The sequence below is a fragment of the Mesoplodon densirostris genome, chromosome 10, assembly GCF_025265405.1.
Source record: "Mesoplodon densirostris isolate mMesDen1 chromosome 10, mMesDen1 primary haplotype, whole genome shotgun sequence".
Lineage (NCBI taxonomy): Eukaryota > Metazoa > Chordata > Mammalia > Artiodactyla > Ziphiidae > Mesoplodon > Mesoplodon densirostris.
The window spans coordinates 71965081-71990083 of NC_082670.1; the positions used below are offsets into that span (position 1 = coordinate 71965081).

The 25003-nt window shown below is 48.7% G+C and overlaps 3 protein-coding genes across 13 annotated transcripts in view; 2 read left to right on the top strand and 1 right to left on the bottom strand.

Annotated features, from left to right (window-relative positions):
* SEMA3B (semaphorin 3B) overlaps positions 1-4959 on the top strand; it is a 178690-nt gene extending 173731 nt beyond the window's left edge. For all 9 annotated transcript variants that reach the window (XM_060110122.1, XM_060110114.1, XM_060110115.1 and 6 more), the window contains one exon: positions 4910-4959. In XM_060110122.1, the coding sequence (XP_059966105.1) occupies positions 4910-4934 (25 nt within the window). In that variant the 3' untranslated portion in view covers positions 4935-4959. The remainder of the gene's footprint in view (positions 1-4909) is intronic.
* A 2518-nt stretch (positions 4960-7477) lies between these two features.
* On the top strand, positions 7478-16800 carry LSMEM2 (leucine rich single-pass membrane protein 2). Its single transcript, XM_060111486.1, has 5 exons — positions 7478-7499; positions 10379-10480; positions 10575-10760; positions 10882-11042; positions 16766-16800. Exons 1-4 carry the CDS (start codon positions 7478-7480, stop codon positions 11013-11015), a joined length of 444 nt encoding a protein of 147 aa, XP_059967469.1. The 3' UTR covers positions 11016-11042; positions 16766-16800.
* The window catches only part of IFRD2 (interferon related developmental regulator 2), a 35814-nt gene continuing 22354 nt past the window's right edge, over positions 11544-25003 (bottom strand). Inside the window, exons 2-12 of one of the 3 annotated variants that reach the window (XM_060110030.1) lie at positions 14329-14448; positions 14159-14243; positions 13930-14054; positions 13688-13845; positions 13475-13525; positions 13211-13389; positions 13017-13122; positions 12528-12665; positions 12314-12442; positions 12139-12234; positions 11544-12020 (exon numbers count right to left, since the gene is read on the bottom strand). In XM_060110030.1, the coding sequence (XP_059966013.1) occupies positions 11940-12020; positions 12139-12234; positions 12314-12442; positions 12528-12665; positions 13017-13122; positions 13211-13389; positions 13475-13525; positions 13688-13845; positions 13930-14054; positions 14159-14243; positions 14329-14448 (1268 nt within the window). In that variant the 3' untranslated portion in view covers positions 11544-11939. Of the gene's footprint in view, positions 12021-12138; positions 12235-12313; positions 12443-12527; positions 12666-13016; positions 13123-13210; positions 13390-13474; positions 13846-13929; positions 14055-14158; positions 14244-14328; positions 14449-25003 lie in introns of all 3 variants that reach the window. The other 2 variants (XM_060110029.1, XM_060110028.1) reach the window with 2 other exon arrangements.

Here is a 25003-nt window from a genome sequence, read left to right on the forward strand (position 1 = left end):
TGTATCGTGGTTTTTTCCTTAATCCACACCTGTGATATCCTATGATATTCGTCGATCTCTGTGAGTCTGTCACTGTTTTGTGAATCAGTTCATTTGTATGTAGTTTTAGATTCCACATATAAGTCATATCCCAAGATATTTGTCAACCTCCTTCCGACTTCACTTAGTTAGATCGTCCTGAGGTCCTTCCATGTTGCTGCACATGGCAGTATTTCCTTCTTTTGTATGGCTGAGTAGTATTCCATCGTAGATATGTACCACATCTTCTTTATCCAGTCATCTGTCGGTGGACATTTTGCTTGCTTTGGTGCCTTGGTTGTCGTATATAGTGCTGTCATGCACGTTGGGGTGCGTGTAGGTTTTCGAACTATGGTTTTCTCTGGGTGTTTGCCCAGAAGTGGGATTGGGGGATCAGATGGTAGGTCTATTTTGTGTTATTGAAGGAACCTCCCAACTGTACTCGCCAGTGGCTGTACCAGTTACATTCCCCCCCAGCAGAGGAGGAGGGTTTGCTTTCTCCATGCCCTCTCCGGAATTTATTGTTTGGAGACACTTTCATGATGACCATTCTGACTGCTGTCAGATGATACCTCGTTGCTGTTTTGATTTGCAGTTCTCAAGTAATTGGTGATCTTCAGCATCTTTTCCCGTTTTGTTTTGTTTCTTCTTTCCCAACAGTGTGAGTGAAATGTACCTCTTGAGAGTGTCTTCTGACAAATCCGGCCTGTTTTGAAAACTTTTCAGCTACCTCTCCTAGGACATTTCTTGAGCGCAGGTGTTACTGTTTTAAAGCCCTGCAGGCCTTGTGAATCCTAGTGCCCAGCGGCGCCGGTTTCCAAGTTGTTGTTACAGGAATCGTCCACAAGGTGGCAGGCTTCTTCGTGCCCATCTCCGGTGCCTCTGGCAATTGCCAGAGCCTTAGCGGAAGAAAAGTGGTGTTCCTGGGTTGTGACTTGGAGGGGCACGTGCCAGAACCAACACCCAAGGTCTTGTGTCTCCTTCCTTTCGGCCTGTTCCCCTTCACCCCCAGACAAGCCGCAACCCTTCCCAAAGTGCTACACTGAGGGAGGATGCCGAGGGTACTCTAGTGGTATGACACGAAGCTAGGCTGGAGGTGGGAACCCCAGCACCAGGAGATGTGGAGACCACGTGACGTTTCAAAGCACTTGCAGCCCAGAGGATCCACCCTCCTTTTCGGTGCGCTAGGCTTGGTTGAGCTATAGGAGGGCCTGCCTGGATCTGGAGATTGTGGTCCCATTTCGAGTGGACCAGACACTGCAGGTCCCAGGGGGGGCTCACTTGCTGGCACATCCTCCCCAGTCCCCTCAGCCCCACGACAGCCAGCGTTGAAACCCAGCCTGCTGAGCCTCCAGGGATGTGACACCAGCCCAGGTCCTCGAGCCTGGGGAAAATCGAGTACACGTCTTTTCTTTTCTCTCTTTCTTTTTCTTTAACTGCATTCTTCTTTCATTTCCAAGCAACTTGATGGACCATGTTGTGCCCCTTGCAGATGTACAGCATTGTGATTTAGTCGTACCTATGCATATGTCTATTCTTTTTAGGATCCTTTTCTTATATAGGTTGTGACAAAGTGTTGAACAGAGTCCCCTGTGTTGTAGAGTGGAGTATGTATTGTGTATATGTTCATGTATATATGTTAATGCCAACCTCCTAATGTATCCCTGTCCCCCATCTTTCCCCTTTGGTAAGCATAAGTTTGTTTTCTAAGTCTCCGAGTCTGTCGCTGTTTTGTGAATCAGTTGATTTGCATCAATTTTTAGATTCCACATGTAAGTCGTATCGCATGATATTTATCGTTGTCCATCTGAGTTACTTCACTTAGTTAGATTATCTGGAGATCCTTCTGTGTTGCTGCAAATGGCAGTCTTTCTGTTTTTTGTTGGGTGAGTCGTATTCCTTTGTAGATATATACCACATGTTCTGTATCCTGTCATCTGCCTGGGGCCTTTTTGCTTGCTTCGTTGTCTCGGTTGTTGTTTATGGTGCTGTCATGCACGTTTGGGTGCGTGTAGGTTTTCGAACTCTGGTCTTCTCTGGGTGTTTGCCCAGAAGTGGGACGTGGGATCAGATGGTAGCTTTTTTTTTTCTTCTTGCAGAAACCTCCGATCTGTTCTCCCTAGTTGTTGTACCCATTTATATTCCTTTCAGTAGTGGCGGAGGGTTGCCTTTTCTACACTCCGTGTCCAGCATTTACTGTTTTGAGATTTTTTGCTGATGGCCATTCTTACTGGTTGAGGTCTTACCTCGTTGTAATTTTGATTTCTATTTCTCTAATAATTGGTGATGTTGAGCATTTTTTCATGTGTTTTTTGCCATCTGTATATTTTCTTTGGAGAACTGTCTAGTTAACTCTTCAGCTTATTTTTCGTTTTATTGTTGTTTTCATCTAGAGCTTATTGTGCTGTTTCTATATTTTGGAGGTGAATCCCTTTTGTGTTGCTTCATTTGGACATGTTGATACTTTCCAGCATTTTGTTGGTTTTCTTTTTTTGTTTATGGTTTCTCCTGTGCTGAACCATTGAATTTAAATTATGTCCCATTTGTTTTTATTTTACTTTCATTTCTTAAGACATGGATCCAAAAAATAGTTTTGCTATTTATGTCAAACAGTGTTGTGCTTCTGTTTTCCTCTAAGTGTTTTAGAGCATTTGACCTTACACTTAGGTCTTTAATTCATTTTGATTTCATTTTTATGTATGGTGTTAGAGAATGTTGTAATTGCATTCTTTTACCTGTAGCTTTCTAGCGCCGTCATTGCAGAGACTGTCTTTTTCCATTTTATATTCTTGCCTCCTTGTCGGAGTTTCAGTAACCGTATTTGGGTGGGTTTATTTCTGGGGTTTCTATAGTGTTCCATTGATCTATATTTTTGTTTTTGTGCCGTACAATCCTGTTTTTATTACTGTAGCTTTGTAGCATAATCTGAATGTAGGGAGTCTCATTCCTCCAGCTCCCGTTTTTCTTTCTCAGGATCGCTTTGGCTATTTTGTGTCTTTTGTTTTGGACGCAGCCTCAAGCCTTTGCAATTTTCTCTTGCTATCAGGAGCAGAGTGGGTGATAAAATGCATGGTAAATAGTGATTTCCCTTCTGCAAACTCAGGGTCTGCATTGGTTTACTTCCTGAATGACTCTGTCTTCCAGCTCAGGAAGGGTGCTGGGTTTTTATCTTGGTTTTGTGTAACTTCTTGGACTGTAAACCTCATTTACAGGTTTCACCGTATACCTTTTCATTCCTTCTGATACACAAGTAACATGTTTCATCTTAGCCTGGCCTTCATGATCCTCATAGTCCCAGTGTGGCTCATGATTTTGGATTGTGTTACCACTCACTTGATAAATTTGGTTGCGTGGATTGGTGGTCAGAAGGCCATGTGTGTGTTTTTTGTCCTTTTTCAGTATACGCTCCATGTCATTCAGGGTACAGCAGTGGGCCTGATATCCTACCAGGTCAGGGAGAATGTTAATCCCAGCGTGATAAATCTGTCCCTAAGCTTTTCAGAGTTCTCTGAGAACCTGCCAAATCGCTCCTTACAGGTTTCTAGGTCCCGCAGTGAGAAGGGGACATGCTGCACTTTAGTAATTCTCCATTCTCATCAGTTACTTCCCAGAGGTGGTAAAAGCCTGGTTGGGCAAAAGTGCGGGCTACCTTTGAGCCTGACTGGAGCCCGACTGGGCAAAGCACCGGGGTTCTGATTTTGTGGTTTCTGATTTGATTGGGTAAGGTTGGGATGCGGGGCTGAAGACGGTGAAGGGGAAGAAATGGGAGACCGAGAAGGTGGCTCGGTGTGCTGATGGCTAGTGGTGGTTGAAAGAGAGGTCTGGCTCCCAACCTTCTGGGAGAGACACAGAAATAGATGCTAAACACACACGACAGAAATCCCTGAGACCAGAGTCTTGACAGAGTTTTATAATTGCCTGTGCTTATGGGACTTCTTCCATTTTGGGGACTGTTTACAAAACAGGTCCAGTTGTAAAATGGTGTTAAAGTTAAGAGATTCATTCTGTGGCCACTTCGCCTGGTCGCCCAAGGCATATTGGGGTCAGGGTGTGTTGAAAGAGAAAATCAGCTTATTCCTTTTTTTTTTTTTTTTTTTTGCGGTATGCGGGCCTCTCACTGTTGTGGCCTCTCCCATTGCGGAGCACAGGCTCCGGACGCGCAGGCTCAGCGGCCATGGCTCACGGGCCTAGCCGCTCCGCGGCATGTGGGATCTTCCCAGACCGGGGCACGAACCCACATCCCCTGCATCTGCAGGCGGACTCTCAACCACTGCGCCACCAGGGAAGCCCAGCTTATTCCTTTTTAAACCGCCTAATTTAAATAGTCCCCAGTTGTTAAGAATGCAACCCCGAGGATAGTCTTTGAGGATTCCCGGGTGTTTTTCATGTTTACATATAAATTTGGGGCTAACAACTGGAGATCCCGGGGGCCAGATGGAGCTGAGGCCTTGCGTAACAACCAAGGGGTTCACAGAATTTCCTCCCCAGAGTTCGTAACACAAAGAAGGAGTCCCCAGGATGAAAGGAACAGGAGTGTAGGTGTAAGAATCAAGGGAGAGGTAAAGGGAGGAGGGATAGAAAAGACTGAAAGACAGAGATTGCCGTTTCAACCCGTCCCCAGCAGGTGTCTATTTAGGCACCAGTCTGCGCACTTTCAGAAAGGGCCAGTGAAGGAGGGAGCACCCTGTCCACTGCCCACTGGGGTGATTAATCCTGGGAAACAACCATTTGTACGTCTCTGTGGGATTCTGATCCACAGGTGGGACTTCCATGCATGGGTACAATTTGTACATCATACGTAGGACTCTAACCCACAGGTAGGATTTGCACTCACAGGTTTTCATAGAAATCTGCCTTGGCCCATTCCTGATGGGACTTCTCTTGGCGGCAGGAAAATAAAGGTGAGAATATTGTGATGATTGGACTTGCGAAAACTACAGGATATGAGGGTTGAACCTCTGTCACCTCAGAAATCTCCTGTCCGGGAGAGCCTGCTGGACCAAGACCTGCACTGCTTGAGGCGAGCCTCTCCCACCAGTTTGTCATCCATCAAGGTGAGTCATTGTTGGCCAGAGGGAGCAGGTCCCACAAGCTGAGAGGAGTGGTGCTGTAGCTGCCCGATGTCCACTCTCTTGGAACAAGAGGACAGGGAAGTAGAGAGCTATCAGGAGAGGGAAAGGGAAAACCATGAGGGAAAAAGGACAAAGGGGAGGGGAAAGCGTTGCCTGAATGATGGTAATGAGACTCTCGGGGGCCAGGAAGGCAGACTTACCAAACGTGGTTATGCTGAAAGAGATTCAGGCGGCAGCTTGTCACCTACGGGGAAACTGCATTTGTTGGTTCCAAAGGTGCCTGGATTCTCTCCCAGGGAGGGGGCAAATGGCCCCATAGGTGTCCGGTGGAGTTGCCACCAAGTACGTTACTGACCCAGATTCTTGGACTCTTCAGTGAACAGAAACTGATGAGAGGCCAGATGAGAAATTCAGGCAAGGCTTTATTGGGACTCATGCTGCAGCACAAGGGAGTAAAAACAAAGAACAGGTTGCCTTGCTTGCTCCCTGAAGCGGGGCTGGGGGGTGAGTTGGTCCTTTAAATGGGGTGAGGGTAGGGTCAGATCCATGGTTCAGGCGGTAGGGGTGGCTTGGGTGGTCTGCCCACCCTCTTGGTGGTGTCGTGGGCAGGAATCGTGAGTAGTGCACTCCTTTTGCTCCCAACACTTCAGAAGTGGCAGTTGGGTTTTTGGTCATTTTGTATATTGTTCATAATTTGCCCCATTTGCAGGTGCATAGTTATTTTTAGTCCCTTATGATTTCTTTGTATTCTATTGCTCCAGGAGATGTTTGTCCAGGTGTAAGCACTGTAGCAAAGGGTGCCAGGTCCCACCCAGTCTCACTAGTTCTTGCTGTGTGGCCTTGGACACCTTCCTGGAAGTCTCAAAACCTATTTATTTTAAGGATGCTGTGGTGAGGATTAAAGGTGGTTTCCACGTGACTGAGTGGATTCTGTAGGGCCTTTGGGGATACTGACATGCATAGTACAGTTAACCCTTGAACACCACCAGCTTGAGCTGTACAGGATCCACTTACATGTGATTTTTTTCAGTAAATAGCACTACGGTACTACTGGATCCCCAGTTTGCTGAATCTGAAGATGAGGAACCATGGTTCCAGAGCGTGGGTGAACTGTAAAGTTATATGTGCATTTTCCATTGCACAGAGGGTTGGGATCCCTAACCCCTAGTTATTCAAGGGTCAACTGTATATTCTGGATGATATAATTTCTCGGCTAAATGCTATGAAAAAAATAAAATTGGGTGATGTAGAAAAGAATGTGAGCAGAAGGCCTCACTGAGGGGGTGACATTTGAGCTAAATGAAAAGGAGCCAGCCATGGGAACATCTAGGGAAGAACATTCCAGGTGGGAACAGCCAGTGCAAAGGCCCTGAGGTGGGAACAAGCTTGAGTTTGAGGAATATCAAGAAGGATACAGCAGATTGATGGATTTCACATGTTTAAGAAGTAGAGCCTACGGTCTTGCTTTGTCCCATTTGGGAAGGAGGGGCACAGGGGTCCAACAGCAGAGGGTGGGTCCTAGCTGGACCAGTCCCTTTTTAAGGGCAGGTGGTGCCATGCATCCTCACATGAACTTGTGTGACCTGTATTCCCTTATGGAGAGAGGGAGGATCAAAACTTTGCATTGGGCTAAGTGCTTCAGACATGTGCTTATAGTTCCATTCTCATGGTGCACTGTGCCAGCCAGGTAGGAACCATTGTTATTCCTGCTTTACAGGTGAGAAAACTGAGGTCTGAAAGGGAGCATTCCTTTACCCGAAGTTGTAAACTTAGTAATAGAAGTATCAACCTTCAACCTATGTTCCTCCACTGACCAGCATGGGTACCTGCAGGTATTGGGGGTGTCTCTGTCCCCTTTGGGGGCTCTCAGAGCCCTCAGGGCACTGGGCTCCAGTTGTCCATCACTCCTAATTCGTGATGCCAGCAGATCAGTGGTGGGTGCTTGTCCCACATTTGCTAGATGAACCCGCTGTGGGTAGGGGTCTTCAGGGGGTGGAGGGGTGGAGATGCACAGGGCTCCCTTGCATGGGCTTGCCACGTGGGACATCACTGGAGGTGAGCCTGAGGAGGCTTGTCTGGATGAAGACACCAAGGCCCTGCAGACATGAGTAGCAGGGTTCCCAGGGTACATGCACTGCTGGAGGTGTGCTCTTGCCTGGGCTCCATCACCAGATAGATGGTCTAGGCTGGTCCTTGTGGGTCACTCTGCTTCCCGTGGCTGGGAGGTGCCCCCTCTAAATATAGCCCAGTGTGCTGAGCTCACGCCTATTTTCAGCCCAGGTTGGGAGGCAGCCAGGCCTTGCCCAGGCTCAGAGGAGCCACTGCTGCCTCTAGCTGGTCCTGGTACTAAGCACTCTCAGCGACCCCCTGCCCGCCCAACACCCACCATGCCGGAGGAGGCCCAAGAAGGTAGGAGATGACTGTGAGGGAGGGTAAGGCCCCAATGCTGTGACCCTGTGGACCATGGAGAAACCTGGCCCCTTTCCTACTGACCTCACTTCCTTGACTAGTGATCAGTCACCGTGTCCTAGTTCAAGTAAAGGGACTGGCCCCCTATGCGTGAAGGAAGGGCCTACCATTCCCCTAACGTCTCCTCACCTCATACCTGTACCCCCTGCTGAGGACAGCAGGGAGGGGTTGGGGGCAGGGGAGGGTCAACTACAGGCTGTGACCAAGTGGGTGTGGGCTGGGTAGGCTGGCCCGTTAAGCTCTTCCTTCAGGGAGGGCACTGGGATTGGGAGCAGGCAGTGGTTTTGCAAAGCATTTGGGCACACGACCCAGGGACTGGGAGTGGATAGGCTTCTGGCCTCCAGTGTGGGCCTGTGTGGCCCCAACTGGCTAAAGGTTGGGGTCCCTTGGACTGGCTGGACTGACTTCTAGTTGAAGACTTTGGTGGCCACTTTCCTAATTGACTGCATGCAAGATGTATGGAGGCTCAGAGGGGCCAGAGCAGGGACCTGGGAAGCTTCAGGTACAGTGCTGGCCAGGATGCAGGACCAGCTGCACCAAGGCTCCGGCTTGGCCCAACTAGTCAACTCCCATCACATTTTCGACATTTTATACTGAATGGGAGGGGCCTGGCCCTGGGTGTGGGAGTGTTTGCTTCCTTTTGAGCTCTTTTTTGGAATGTTTATTTATTTATTTTTGGCTGCGTTGGCTCTTCGTTGCTACACGTGGGCTTTCTCTAGTTGCGGCGCGTGGGGGCTACTCTTCGCTGCGGAGCGCGGGCTTCTCATTGCGGTGGCTTCTCTTGTTGCGGAGCATGGGCTCTAAGCGCCCGGGGTTCAGTAGTTGTGGCTCACAGGCTTTAGAGCGCAGGCTCAGTAGTTGTGGCGCACGGGCTTAGCTGCTCCGCGGCATGTGAGATCTTCCTAGACAAGGGCTCGAACCCGTGTCCCCTGCATTGGCAAGCGGATTCTTAACCACTGAGCCACCAGGGAAGTCTCCTTTTGAGGTCTTAAGGATGACATTTACTATGTGTTCTTCCTGGTAACACAAAGAACCCAAGATCAATTTAAAAGTGTGGGAAAAACACAGCCAAGTGCACAGAATTTAATACGAACCCCAATCCACCACCACCCAGACATAACGACAGAAAGCACTGGTTTTTGTTTTACACATTTTTGAGCATGTCAAAGGTCAGTTTCAAGCAAATCATGAAGGTTAAGGTACTATTCTGAAAGTGTTAGACCCAGAGAGCCCAATCACCCTTGCGTCTATCAGGAGGTATCCCGCCAATGCCCCTGAATTTGTCATCTAGCTTCCAGCTAGGCATCTGGAGATCTTAAGGGGCCAAGATTTTTTTTTTTTAATTTGGCTGCATCGGGTCTTAGTTGCAGCATGCAGGATATAGTTCCCTGACCAGGGATCAAACCCGGGCCCCCTGCATTGGAAGCGCAGAGTCTTAGCCACTGGACCACCAGGGAAGTCCCAAAGGGGCCAAGATTTTAAGGGGGGTGGGGGGAAGCACCACCAGAAGAAAATATAATTCTTAGAAATCACAAAATAAATACTTCACTGGGTCCAAAAATAAGTAATTAAAATCACAAGAATGGTACACAGCCCCAGTGACTAAATGGGCAGAGGCTGTGAACTAGGAAGCCACACAGATATTGGTCAGGCTCCCCAAGCAAAGACCCCCAACAAAATTGGTCAAGAAAGGCCTTTTCGGGCTTCCCTGGTGGTGCAGTGGTTGGGAGTCCGCCTGCCGATGCAGGGGACACGGGTTTGTGCCCTGGTCCGGGAAGATCCCACATGGCGCAGAGCGGCTGGGCCTGTGAGCCATGACCGCTGAGCCTGCACGTCCGGAGCCTGTATTCCGCAGTGGGAGAGGCCACAGCAGTGAGAGGCCTGCGTGTCGCAAAAAAAAAAAAAAAAGTACCAGAAGAAAGGCCTTTTCTCATCTCCCAACTTAGCAAATATGTATGTGCACACTTATGTACATAAATTTTTTTTCTATGGAGATGCCTGTTGGTGGCGATATTGTACTCTTTTGGAGGCTGTGGACAACTATTCCAGAGGACGATGTGATGATAGCTTAAAAGAAAAAGTCCCTGCTGTTTGACCTAGTAATTCTGCTTCTGGGAATCCATCCTTAATAACTATTGGGAAGTTGGGGGAAAGCCTTTATACTCAATGATGCGTGTCCTTTTCTAGGGGTTATTAATTTAGGAAGGGGATTGGAAACAACCTAAATGCCCAGGCAGCCTCAAAGAGATACCTGAGGGGAGACTTCAAAGGCAAGTGGAACAGTTCGCTAACAAAAGCGGGTCTCCTCTCATGATGTTGAGTGAGAACAGCAGGGCTCACAGCAGAATCCCACTTAGTATGAAAAAGGAGGCAGAGCTGAGGCCGGGAGCAGAAGGCAAAAAGCCGGCTAGAATAGGGCTGCTTCTGCTGGGGACCAGGAGAAGGCCCCAGGCACAGGGTCTGCAGGGAAAACTGACAGCAGAAGCAGGAATGAGCTTCATGGGCTGTGGGTTGAGTTCTCTAAGGCTGATAAATTCTCTAGAAACGGGCAAGCAGAGAGGAATGCCTGAAAGTCCCTGAGGTGCTTGGAAGGAAACAAATGTTAAGTCAAGCAGCAACTTCTGCTACTGTGGGTGAAACAGGCGTACGCAGTTTTCACGTTGTCTTGCTTCCAAATCACGGGTCACTCCTGAGTTGGTTTTAGGGGATCAGGAGCCAAATGCCCCTTCTACCTCTTCTGAGCCCCTGCTGCCGCTCGACGCCATCTAGAAGGGAGGGCATGACCTGCTGGCTGAATCAGCCCCACGCTGCCCCTGCAGACACCGTGGCACCGACAAGGAGCAGGGCACCACTGGCTCCTAATCACGTGCAGGAGGTTCGCCTACACCGGGTGGAGTCCATCAGCGATCTACACAGTGGAGGTGAAAGGGTGCAGGGGAGTGGGACCCATGGACTGGGAGAAGGGAGGAAAGCAGGCGCACCTGCCGCCCTCCTGATCCCCCGTTTGCCCTGCAGGTTCACTATGGCCCTACCTGGCCAAGGAGGCGCAGCCATGGGATGAGCTGCTGGGCATCCTGCCTCCATCGATGTGCGCCCAGACCAGCTGCAGCCCTGTGCACAGCCGCGGCAGCTTCCTGCTGCTGCTTGCGCTGCTGGTGCTCACCTGCCTGGCGCTGGCTGTCCTGGCCGTCTACCTGAGTGGTAAGGAGGGCGCAGGAAGCCAGTGGAATGGAGAGACCGAGGCAGTGAAGGGCTGGGAGGGTCGGGTGTTGCAGGGTTGCATGTGGTCTGATAATCCCCCGTTACCGCCCACCTGTCTTAGTGCTGCAGAGCGAATCCCTACGCGTGCTGGCGCACACACTGCGAACGCAGGAGGAAGTGCTGCTCAAACTCCGGCTCGCCAGCCTCAGCCAGCTGCGGAGGCTCAACTCAAGCGAGGCCCGAGCACCCAGCTGAGATGCCACTTGGACCTGGGGCCTGGGGGTATGTGTAGGGGGGAATAAAGTGGCCACTGGTAGCTTTCCCCTCTCCCACTACTGCTCCACACTACTTCTTTGGTGAGGTTTTCGTATAAGAGCCTGATCTGACCCCGCAGCTGCCTGCCTTTCTTGCCTTCTCAAGCTAGGCCTAGCCAAGCCTTCTGGTGCCAGGGCCCCACATGGTGTGGCCCAAGGTCAGAGGAAGTGACACCAGCCTCCTGGCTCTTCTTGGGGCCTGTCAGCACCCTCTGGCCTCCTCCAGATAGCAGGTTCAGAAGTCTAAAAATAGCTGCCCACCCTGGTCACCCAAACTCTACTGGGCCTCCCAGTGGGGGTCCAGCCTCAGCTCTCAAAAGACAGGCTGGGCTCTGAGTAGGGGGAGGAGGGCTCCTGGGGAGAGATTATTTTGGAGGGCAAAGGTGAGATGGAGATAGGGAGGCCCAGCTGGGTCCAAGCCTGGGTTGGTGGATAGGGAGGGCAGGCAGGAACACCCAGAAGCCAGGGCCACAGAAGGTTGCACATTGTTTAATTATCTCTAAAATCTTTAAAACTCAGCATATAAATCCACTCCAGGTAGCCTCACCTCCCCACATGTTGTAGTGGCAGTTGTCCAGATACTATCAATCACCTCCCCCCCAAGAAAGTGGGTCATCCCAGGGGAGCAAGGCCTGAGAAAGGGACAGCCCTCTTCTGCCTGCCCCACAGCCCTGAGACAGGGCTGGCGCAGGGGCAAAGCGCGAAGGTCCCAAGTGGCCTGGCCTCCAGCCACCCACCCCCATGTCTGTTTTTGGTTTTGTCATTAAAAAAATAAAGCGACAATGCCTGGCAGGGACCAGGTATTGCACTGTCTTCTGTTAAAAATACGGGCAAGGATGTAGACAGTCTCCTCTTCGGCTGGTCCTCACAGGATGTCTGCCCGCTTGTCCCGCACGCGGCTGCGCGCCTTGGTCCTGGCTTTGAAGGCAGCAGCGTTGTACAGGTGCTGAGGTGGGACAAAGAGTGAGGGTCTAGTGAGCTGGGAGGAGGCAGCCCAGGGCTTCTCCTCCAGCCCCTGCAGAGCTCCAGGCCACAAGGAATGGAGGGAAGACAAAGGGGCAAACCTTCTCAAAACGTGAGATTTTGCAGGCCTTCAGGGCAGTGGCATCCAGCACCAGCACAGGGCCCAGACCAAAGATGTCACGGAGTAGCTCGTTGTTCTGGGGGCGAAGAAGGCAGTGAGCTCAGGCCAGTCTGAAACAGCCAAGCGGGGTACCCCTTCCCTGTCTGCCTCCCCACCTGGAGGTGGTGGTGCATGCCGGAACCCAGCGCGTCCTTGAAGGCAGCGTAGACCCGGCGCCGAGCCCAGCTGTCCACATAGAGCACCTCAAGCCCGAAGCGGACTGTCTCCTCCTCACACTCGCCGCCCTGCAGGGTAGAGGGGCTGTGACTGGGCATGGCAGCTATGCCTGGGGGTGCGCCCTCGCTAGGACGCATCCCTTCTCACACGTACCTCGACAAAGTGCAGCACGGCCCGGAAGGTAGAGCGTTGGCGCCGGCGGTCAGCCTTGGCCCGATACTTGTTGCTGTCAGTGGCCAGAGTGCGCAGCGTGCCGCAGAGGGCCTCCATGTCCTTGTAAACAAAGTCCTCCTGCAGTGGGAGCGATGGAGGACATAGGAGCAGAAGCCTGAGCTCTGTTGGCTTTTAACACAGTGGGGTCACCCAAACCCTTCCTTTCACCAAGAAAGTCATTTTCTTCTCTGCCTGACCCTCCCCTGCATCCCTTCTTGGCCCCTGCCTGTGCCAGACACCTCTGCTAAGGGGCCCCATCAGAGCACTTGGCCTCTGAGTCTGTGTTGGGGCTACTTCCCCTCCATAATGACCTAAGGCTACCTTGTTTTCTATGGCATCCCCTGCACCCAGCCTGAGATGGGCAGGTGGTGTCAGCAGGCACCCTCCCCTGCGCCACCACCACCACCACCCCCCCACCATCTCTCACACCTCAAGGTCCCGGGTGAGCTCAAAAAGCAATGCGATGGTCTCACCGGCAGCCATCCGCAGGTTCACACTTTCACTGGACAAGAGCTGGGGCAGCCAGGGCAGCTGCCTGGGGAAGGAGCAGGCTGAGCCATGTGTGTGGGCTGGGGGGCCTCTTCACCCTTCCCCTCCCACTCCCAGTGGGCAGTCACCCCTACCTGTCCAGGATGCGGCTGATATGGGCGCTGGGGCAGATGGTGACTAGCAAGGCCCAGGCCTTCAGGGCAGCACAGAGCAAGCCCTGCAGGCTGACAGGGACCACAGGGGCTGTGGAGCCACCCACACCACAGGACCGGCTGAAAACGCCTTCCAAGCAGGTGAGGCAGGAGACCAGGTCCTAGGGGCACAAGGAGGCAGGGGAGTGGCTCAGGGGCAGAGCTAGGGCCTACGTGCTCTACTGCCTGTACCTGAAGGCCACTTACCTGTACATCGGCGGCAGCCACGTAGCAGCCCAGGCCAAGAGCAGAAGCGCACTGCTGGGAGGAGGGCAAAGCCAGGCTGTGGTCAGAGGGTGAGCCTGGGTTCCCAGCCACGGGGCTCACCCTTGGAGCAGGGGAGCCTGGAGGCAGGTGGAACCCATGTCTCTGCTTAGGGATTAGGTGAAGGAAGGCTGTTACAGGGCAAGGAACACTCACGTGGAGCCGGGCAGCCGGGCTAGCTGTGCTGTCACTGAGCACAGAGAACAGCAGGGGCTGCAGGCTGTGGAATAACTCCTCACCCTTGGGTCCAGGGCCCAGCTGAATGCACAGCAGGCCTAGCACAGCAGCGGCAAGGGCCTGTTCCTCGCCCTTCCCTGCAGGGATGCCTTCCAGTCAGTCAATGCAGCAAGGGTCAGTACCCAGCCAGTTCAGGCCCCCCGTGCGCCCCGAGGCCCAACCTTTCTTGAGGCACTTTTCCAAGGCATCAGCCAGTGTGAGGCGGCGCTCCAGCAAGAAGTCGGGGAGTAAGTGTGCTGCTAGGGCCAGACGCAGGCTCTCAAGAGCACCCTGCCGGGTCTTGGCACTGGGGGAGGAAGAAAGGGGTTTTGTGGGCCAATCCTACCTGGGTCACATTTGGCATGGGCTAAGCAGGGACACGGGAAGGGATTGGTTGGAAGTCAGGGGTACCTCTTGTCTGTGAGGCAGTCCACATATTCCTTCAACTTCTCCTCAAGGTCTTCCTGCTGACCCTGCTCATCCACGGCATCCCCCCCTGCAAGGCCAGCTCGTCATCCCCGCTTCTTGCCCTAGCCCCCAGAGCCCCACTGAGTCCCTGCCATATTCCCACCCACTCTCACCAAAGCTTTCCTCTGCTGCGGTGCTAAGAAGGCTGGGACATTCACTGGTGGTGCTGCGGGCCTCACTGGCTGCCTCATCCTCACTGGAACCTGAGTCAGCTTGGGTACTGCTCCGGGCACCTAGGAGGGTGGAATGGGGCACATGGTCTGCCTTCATTGATGAGTGATGGCTGGGGTTACCTCACCCGGCCTCATGACCCCACAAGACAGAATGCTGCCCTTCTCAAGGCTGAAGTGGGAGGCACAGAGGCTGATGCCGGGGACTCTGAGCCAGGAAGCAAGAGAAAGGGAAAGAAGTCTATCTGCCGGGGAGAGTCACACGCCAGGCCCAACCACCTGACAGGCTTGGTGAGCAGATCCTCCCTGAGACTAGAGCTTGCTTTAAGAAGGAGACTTAGAGGTGGGCAGAGGCGGAAGGGGCTGCACAGGCCCTACCTAGGCCTGTGGCTCAGCCTGCCGTGGGGCATATCCAGGTGCATCCTGGGGGAGTTCAACCACCAGCCCAGATTACTCCCCAAAATGGCCAGGGAAAGGGTCAGGGAAGTCTGACAGAACCGGGGTTCAAATCCCAGCTCTACATCTTAACAGGGGCGTAACCAGCTCAGGTGCCTACTCTTCAAAGCCTCAGTTTCTCCGTTGTAAAAGAGATGAGAAACACCTCTTCTGGGCAAGGTTAAGTGAAGACAATGACTGGACAAGTGACTAGTTACGGCTCTTCGGTGGGCCAACAAGCTCATCAGGTCACCCATCAGCACTGGGGGCAGAGGCCCAGCTCCTAGTGGATGTAGGTGAATGCCCCAGGCCTCAAGCATACTGTCTCCTGAGCCCCGCCTTGGTCCACTCCAGGCCTTCAGCCCTGGGTGGATGGACACACAGGCTCCTCCTGACCCTGGGAAGTGCAGAAAGCTGAGTGGCCCCTGACTTCATGAGCCCTTGAAAAAGGTGAACACAGCAGACTGTGAGGGTCAGCAGAGCTGGAACACTTATGTGTAAGGGCAGCTGCTGCAGCAGGAGCCCCAGACAGGTTCTGGTCACCAGGCTGGCCCTACTTCCAGGAACTACGTACATACTCCCTGTGCCTGCCGGACAAAGTCCAGCACACACTGCTCAGTCCTCTCTCACTGCCCTAGCTGACCAAAGCAGCCCAGCCTTCCCTCATTTGTTTCACCATGCCATGGTCCCTCCAGATATCAGGCCCTCGCCCAGCGTGTTGCCTCTAAATGGTGCTCTCCTCTTGACCTTCTCAAGACTCACCCAGAAGCCCCTCCCTTGAGGCTTCCTTGGTTCCTGTCTGGGACTGACACCACTCCGTGAACTCGTCCCCCAGCACTAGGCCTTCTGGAGTATTGCTGCTTTCTTCAGTGTCCCCTTGTAACCAACAGGACCCTATGGAGTCTTACTGGGACAGACCCCTCCACCATATCCTCTGCTGTAGCTCATCTCTGAAGTTCCTAGATAATAGTATCAGATGCACATTTCCTGAGTTGTTTTAAAGGTGCTAAAACCACCACCAAATGGAAGAAGTTAACTACGTGATGACCGTGAGCACGTAGCCCCCAGACCTACTGGAGCCTAAGGATTGATAATGTTAACACCATGACACTGCCCTGTTACCTCACCATCAACCAATCAGAGAATTGTGCACGAGCTGATCACATTCGCTGGGACCCCTCTCCCTCACCTCGCCCTTAAAAACGCTTTACAGGGACGTCCCTGGTGGCGCAGTGGTTAAGAATCCACCTGCCAATGCAGGGGACACGGGTCTGAGCCCTGGTCAGGGAAGATCCTACATGCCACAGAGCGCCTAATCCCGTGCGCCACAACTACTGAAGGCCACGTGCCCTAGAGCCCGTGCTCTGCAATACGAGAAGCCACCACAATGAGAAGCCCCCGCTCGCCGCAACTAGAGAAAGCCAGCGCGCAGTAACGAAGACCCAATGCAGCCAAAAAAAAAAAAAAGTGCTTTATAGAAACCCTTTGGGGTGTTCAGGGTTTTTGAGCACCAGCCACGGCTTCTCCTTTTATTCGCACCTTACAGTAAACATTACACTTCCCTTCACCATAACCCGGTGTCAATGATAGGGACAGAGTAAAAGGACAAAGCAAGTAATTAAATAGTTAATCCCAGTAAGGGATTATAAGTAAAGAAAAAAGTATGGGAGACCCTGTAAGTTAATGATCACTCAAGAAAGCAGGTTTGCTTAACCACAAACCCATGCAACAGAAGCATGAGACATGCTCCAAAACAACACAACAGTGGTGGAATGTGACCCACATCCTGCCCAGTGAGCTCCATAAATTAATGATTCCCAGGACACACTCCTCTGCATGCACTAAAAACAAAAATATAAGGAAAGGCTGACATTATACTAAAATTTGAATTATCATTTTATTATACATTACTGCCTTTTTGCTCATTTCCATTGCACCATGACAGTCCTGCTTTGACCATGTAATGACAAGAAAACTCCCCACGTGGAGGAGGAGCTGATGATGGAAGCTTGATGTCTACTCAAGGATGAGGAAGCAGGTGGTCTTCTCCCCCTCCCCACTCTCCCTTTGATTATAAAACTGTAGCCCACTAACTTGTACCCGATTAATTTGGCTATATTTGGTAAAAATGGTTAAAGAAAAAAAATTTTTTTTCACACCTACAAAAAATTGTTTTAATAAATATTAAATTTTAGTTTTGCTAATTGAGGTCAGTACCTACTGTCTAAAACTCACTTTTCAAGACAAGATTAAGATGGCAGAGGAGTAGGATGGCGAGCTCACCCTCTCCTACAAGGACATTAAAAATACACCTACCAGTGGAATGATTCACACATACCTACTGAATGCCGGAGGAACACCTCAGACTTCCAAAAGGGCAAGAAAACCTCCACATAACCGGGAAGGGCAAAAGGAAAAAGAAAGGGAATTCCCTTGTGGTCCAGTGGTTAGGACTCCACGTTTCCTCTGCGGGGGTCATGGGTTCCACCCCTGGTCAAAGAACTAAGATTCCGAAGCAGTGAGACTCGGCTTAAAAAAAAAAAAAAAGAAAGGCGGGGCAGGATGGGGAAGGAATCTAGACACTAGGAATCTAGTGCCCCAGGGAAGGAGCAGTGAAGGTAAACATATTCCAGCACCCTGGGAAGCCTGATCACTGACAGGGACCTTAGCCTAGACAAAGGGGAAGGTCCAGACCCTACGAGGACAGTGCAGCAATGTGTTTGCAATGGCAAAAGGAGAGTAATCTGCACATAAGGTAGTCACCTCCACCCTGTGCACCACCCTGTGCACCAGAGCCTGAGACGCTCCTCTGTTGGTGGGGGCAGGGTGCTGAATATCAGGCTCCAGAGGTCAGACCAGGGTTGGCTGTGTGGAGACAGCTTGAAGAGGCTGGACTGTGGCAAATGAGGGTGTACTCCTAAGAAGCCTAGGTCTGGACTTCCCTGGTGGCGCAGTGGTTAAGAATCCTCCTGCCAATGCAGGGGACACGGGTTTGAGCCCTGGTCCAGGAAGATCCCACATGCCGCGAAGCAACTAAGCCCATGCACTACAACTACTGAGCCCGCGTGCCACTGAAGCCCACGCACTTAGAACCTGTGCTCTGCAACAAGAGAAGCCACCGCAATGAAAAACCTGCGCACCACAACAAAGAGTAGCTCCCGCTCTCTGCAACTAGAGAAAGTCCGCACATAGCAACGAAGACCCAATGTAGCCAAAAAAAAGGGCAGCAGCAGCCTAGGTCCGCCAGAGAGAGAAGGCACAATTACTTGGGGGGTGGGTATGGGAAAAGGGGTGGGAAAAATTAGGGGGCTGGGATTAACATTTACACAATATTATATAAAATGGATAATCAACAAGGACCTGCTGTAGAGCACAGGGAACTCTACTCAGAACCTATATCTGAAAAAAGGAACTTCCCTGGTGGTCCAGAAGTTAAGACTCCACGCTCCAAACACAGGAGGTCTGGGGTTCGATCCCTAGTCAGGGAACTAGATCCTGCATGCCACAACTAAGACCCAGTGCAGCCAAATAAATAAATATTAAAAAAAAAAAGAATCTGAAAAAGAGCAGATATATGTAAATGTGCAACAGAATGACATTGCTGTATACCTAAAACAAACACAATATGGTAAATCAACTATATGCTAAAATAAAAGAAAAATTCAACTAAGAAAGAGAGAGAAGGAAAGAAAAGAAAGAAAAGGAAAGAAGGAAGGAAGAAAGAAAGAAAAATCCCTACTCTATTCCCCTCAGGCCTCAGGGACCTAGGCTGGAGTCACATCCATGGAGCTTAAGCAGGTTGGGTCCAAAGGCAGGACTGTTGTGGGCCTGAGCAAGCCGGGGAGGATGTGCCAGCAGATGAGCCCTCTTGGACCTGGAGTGCCTGGTCCCTTCTGGATGAGACAAAATCTCCAGATCAAGGCAGACCCTCCTACAGCTAAACCAAACATAGTGCACCCAAAGGATGGTGGACCCTCTGGGCTAGAAGAGCTTTCAAAAGTCACCTGGGGGCTTCCCTTGTGGCGCAGCAGTTGAGAATCCACCTGCCAGTGCAGGGGACACGGGTTCGATCCCTGGTCTGGGAAGATCCCACATGCCGCGGAGCAACTAAGCCCGTGCTCCACAACTACTGAGCCCGCGTGCCGCAACTACTGAAGCCCGTGCGCCCAGAGCCTGTGCTCCACCACGAGAGAAGCCACCGCAATGAGAAGCCCACGCACTGCAACGAAGAACAGCCCCCGCTCGCCGCAACTAGAGAAAGCCTGCGCGCAGCAACGAAGACCCCAACACGGCCAAAAAACAAATAAGATTAAAATTTTTTTAAAAAGTCACCTGGGCTGCACGTCTCCTGGTGGTGGAGTTCCCACCTCCATCCTCCTTCCATAGAGTCCCCCACCAAAGTACACTCAATACTGTCAGCATCGTGGTTTTACAGGGGTTGCGATTTGTCTGGAGGGTGAAGGGTAAGAGGGAAGAAGTGAGGAGACACAAGTCCTTGGGTGTTTCTTCTGGCACATTCTACTCTCAGTTACAACCCAGGAACAGGACTTTCTTTAACTAAGGCTCTGGTTGCCCTAAGACCCAAAGTTGGGCATGCATAACCCTGCCACCATGTGGCAGTTAAGAGTAACGACAACTCTAAAAACAGTGCTTCTGGATACTTAATATTCACAAGGCCTGTGGGGCCGTAAATAAATGATACCTGCCCTGGAGAAATGTCTGGGAGTAGGTAATCAAAACAGAATTCAAAACAGATCCAATTTTAAGAGGTACATTTTACTCTCACTGTTTCAAAAAAAAAAAAGCAACCAAAAACATACTCAGCATCGCTAATTATTAGAGAAATGCAAATCAAAACTAAAAGGAGGTATCACCTCACACCAGTCAGAATGGCCATCCTCAAAAAGTCTACAAACAGTAAATGCTGAACAGGGCGTGAAGAAAAGGGAACCCTCCTACACTGTTGGGGGGAATGTAAAAGGGCACAGCCAGTATGGAGAGCAGCAGTGAAGTTCCTCAAAAAAACGAAAAATGAGCAATCATATGATCCAGCGATCCCACTTCTGGGAGAATACCAAGAAAACAACATAGTTCCAAATGGCTCATGCACCCCTACGTGCACTGCAACAGTATATACAATAACCAAGGCAAGGAAGCAACCAAAATGTCCATCGATAAATGAATGGATAAAGAAGATGTGGTACATATATACAATGTAATATTGGCCACAAAAAAGGACAAAATAATTCTATTTGCAGCAACAAGAAGGACCTAGAGATGATCACAGTAAGTCAAAGAACCAAAAACATCTTATGATATCACTTATGTATGGAATCTAAAAACTGATACAAATGAACTAATTTACAAAACAGACTCATAGATTTAGAAAAGAAACTTATGGGTAATTCCCCATGGGTCCAGTGATTAGGGCTCTGAGCTTTCACTGCCAAGGTCCGGGTTCTATCCGTGGTCACGGAACTAAGATCCCAGAAGCCGCACGGCATGGCCAAAAAAAACAAGAAAAGAAAGAGAAAGAAATTCATGGTTACCAAAGGGGATAGAGGGCAAGGAGGGATAAATCTGTAGGTTGGGATTAACATATACACACGAATGTATATAAAACAGACAATCAACAAGGACCTACTGTAGAGCACAGGGAACTCTACTCAACACTCTCTCATAACCTTTATAGGAAAAGAACTCGAAAAAGAATATATATATATATAACATTCTCTTTTTTGTACATGTGAAACTAACAAACACTGTAAATCAACTATACTCCAATAAAAATATAAAGAAAAAAATCAATAACAGGAAAAACATTGTAAAAAACACAAACATGTGGAGGTTAAACAATATTTTACTAAACAACCACTGGATCACTGAAGAAATCAAAGAGGAATTCAGAAAGTACCTAGAGATTTCTGACAACAATGCTATGAGATTGGAAATCAATTACAAGAAAAAAACTGTAAAAAACACAAATACATGGAGGCTAAACAGTGCGCTACTAAATAACCAAGAGATCACTGACGAAATCAAAGAAGAATAAAAAAATACAGAAACAAATGATAATGAAAACAGGACGACCCAAACCCTATGGGACACATTAAAAGCAGTTCTAAGAGGGAAGTTTACAACAATTCAATCTCACCTCAAGAAATAAGAAAAATCTCAAACAATCTAACACTACACTTAAAACAGCTAGAGAAAGAAGAACAAAGAAAACCCAAAGTCAGTATAAGGAAAGAAATCATAAAGATCAGGGCAGAAATAAATGAAATAGAAACGAAGAAAACAATAGCAAAGATCAATAAAACTAAAAGCTGGTTCTTTGAGAAGATAAACAAAATTGATAAACCTTTAGCCAGACTCACCAAGAAAAAAAGGGAGAGGACGCAAATCAATAAAATTAGAAATGAAAAGGGAGAAATCACAACTGACACCACAGAAATACAAAGAATTACAAGAGACTACTACAAACAACTATATGCCAATAAAATGGACAACCATGAAGAAAGGGACAAATTCTTGTAAAGGTTCAATATTCCAAGACCGAACCAGGAAGAGTTAGAAAATATAAACACACTTATCACAAGTAATGAAATTGAAACGGTAATTTAAAATCTTCCAATAAACAAAAATCCAGGACCAGGTGGCTTCACAGGTGAAGTCTATCAAACGTTTAGAGAAGAGATAACACCCATCCTTCTCAAACTCTTCCAAAAAATTGCGGAGGAAGGAACACTCCCAAATTCATTCTATGAGGCCACCGTCACCCTGATACCAAAACCAGACAAAGATACTACAAAAAAAGAAAATTACAGACCAATATCATTGATGAATATAGATGCAAAAATCCTCAACAAAGGGGCTTCCCTGGTGGCACAGTGGTTGAGAGCCCACCTGCTGATGCAGGGGACACGGGTTTGTGCCCTGATCCGGGAGGATCCCACATGCCGCGGAGCGGCTGGGCCCGTGGGCCATGGCCGCTGAGCCTGTGCATCCGGAGCCTGTGCTCCGCAACGGGAGAGGCCACAACAGTAAGAGGCCCGCGTACCGCACAAAAAAAAAAAAATCCTAGCAAACAGAATCCAACAACACACTAAAAGGATCATACACCATGATCAAGTGGGATTTATCCCAGGGATGCAAGGATTCTTCAATATACACAAATCAATCAATGTGATACACCATATTAACAAATTGAAGAATAAAAACCATATGATCATCTCAATAGGTGCAGAAAAAGCTTTTGACAAAATTCAACATCGGTTTATGATAAAAACTCTCCAGAAAGTGGGCACAGAGGGAACCTACCTCAACATAATAAAGGCCATATACGACAAACCCACAGCAAACATCATTCTCAATGGTGAAAAACTGAAAGCATTTCCTCTAAGATCAGGAACAAGACAAGGATGTCCACTCTCACCACTATTATTCAACATAGTTTTGGAAGTCCTAGCCACGGCAATCAGAGAAGAAAAAGAAATAAAAGCAATACAAATTGGAAAAGAAGAAGTAAAACTGTCACTGATTGCAGGTGACATGATACTGTAGAGAATCCTAAAGATGCCACCAGAAAACTACTAGAGCTAATCAATGAATTTGGTAAAGTTGCAGGATATAAAATTAATGCACAGAAATCTCTTGCATTCCTATACATTAACAACGAAAAATCAGAAAGGGAAATAAAGGAAACAATCCCACTTACCACTGCAACAAAAAGAATAAAATACCTAGGAATAGGACTTCCCTGGTGGCGCAGTGGTTAAGAATCCTTCTGCCAATGCAGGGGAAACAAACGGGTTCGAGCCCTGGTCCGGGAAGATCCCACATGCCGCAGAGCAACTAAGCCCATGTGCCACAACTACTGAGCCTGCGCACCTAGAGCCCACACTCCACAATGAGAGAAGCCACCACAATGAGAAGCCTGTGCACCACAACAAAGAGTAGCCCCCGCTCAAGACAACTAGACAAAGCCCGCATGCAGCGACAAAGACCCCAAACAGCCAAAAATAAAAATAAATACATTTATTTAAAAAAAAACCCTAGGAATAAACCTGCCTAAGGAGACAAAAGACCTGTACTCAGAAAACTATAAAACACTGATGAAAAAAATCAAAGATGACATAAACAGATGAAGAAATATACCATGTTCCTGGACTAGAAGAATCAATATTGTGAAAATGACTATACTACCCAAAGCAATTCACAGATTCAATGTGATCCCTATCAAACTACCAATGGCATTCTTCACAGAATTAGAACAAAAAATTTTACAATTCGTATGGAAACACAAAAGACCCCGAACAGCCAAAGCAATCTTTTTTTTTTTTGTGGTACGCGGGCCTCTTACTGTTGTGGCCTCTCCCATTGCGGAGCACAGGCTCCAGACATGCAGGCTCAGCGGCCATGGCCCACGGGCCCAGCTGCTCCGCGGCATGTGGGATCTTCCCGGAACAGGGCATGAACCCGTGACCCCTGCATCGGCAGGCGGACTCTCAACCACTGCACCACCAGGGAAGCCCTGCCAAAGCAATCTTGATAAAGAAAAACAGAGTTGGAGAAATCAGGCTCCACAACTTCAAACTATATCACAAAGCTACAGTAATCAAGACAGTATGGTACTGGCACAAAAACAGAAATATAGATTAATGGTACAGGATAGAATGCCCAGAGATAAACCCATGCACATATGGTCACTTAATTTACGACAAAGGAGGCAAGAACATACAATGGAGAAAAGACAGCCTCTTCAATAAGTGGTGCTGGGAAAACTGGACAGCTACATGTAAAAGAATGAAATTAGAACACTCCCTAACACCATACACAAAAATAAACTCTAAATGGATTAAAGACCTAAATGTAAGACCGGACACTATAAAATTCTTAGAGGAAAACATAGGAAAAACACTCTGACATAAACCACAGCAAGATCTTTTCTGACCCACCTCCTAGAGTAATGGAAATAAAAACAAAAATAAACAAATGGGACTTAATTAAACTTAAAAGCTTTTGCACAGCAAAGGAACCATAAACAAGACAAAAAGACAACCCTCAGAATGGAGAAAATATTTGCAAATGAAACAAAAGACAAAGGATTAATCTTCAAAATATACAAACAGCTCATGCAGACCAACATCTAAAAAACAAACAATCTAATTAAAACATGGGCAGAGGACCTAAACAGACATTTCACCAAGGAAGACATACAGATGGTCAAGAGGCACATGAAAAGAAGCTCAACATCACTAATTATTAGAGAAATGAACATCAAAACTACAATGAGGAATCACCTCATGCCGGTCAGAATGGCCATTATCAAAAAATCTAGAAACAATAAATGCTGGAGAGGGTGTGGTGGAAAGGGAACCCTCTTGCACTGTTGGTGGGAATGTAAATTGATACAGCCACTATGGAGAACAGTATGGAGGTTCCTTAAAAAACTAAAAATAGAACTACCATATGACCTAGGAATCCCACTACTGGGCATATACCCTGAGAAAATCATATTTCAAAAAGATACATGTACCACAATGTTCACTGCAGCACTATTTACAATAGCCAGGACATGGAACCAACCTAAATGTCCATCAACAGATGAATGGATAAAGAAAATGCGCCACATATATACAATGGAATATTACTCAGCCATAAAAAGAAAGGAAATTGAGTTATTTGTAGTGAGGTGGATGGACCTAGAGTCTGTCATACAGAGTGAAGTAAGTCAGAAAGAGAAAAACAAATACCATGTGCTAGAGCATATATGGAATCTGAAAAAAAAAATGGTACTGATGAACCTATTTGCAGGGCAGGAATAAAGATGTAGACATAGAGAATGGACTTGAGGACACAGGGTGGGAGGGGGAAGCTGGCACAAAGTGAGAGTAGGATCAACATATATACACTACTGAATGTAAAATAGTTAGCTAGTGGGAAGCACAGGGAGATCACCTCCATGTTTTGCGATGACCTAGAGGGGTGGGATAGTGAGGGTGGGAGGGAGGCTCAAGAGGGAGGAGATATGGGGATAAATGTATGCACATGGCTGATTCACTTTGGTGTACAACAGAAACTAACATAGTTTTGGGAAACAATATACTCCAATAAAGATCTATTAAAAATATATATATATATATATCTAAAGAGAAATGACAGTGAAACACCACATCCAAAA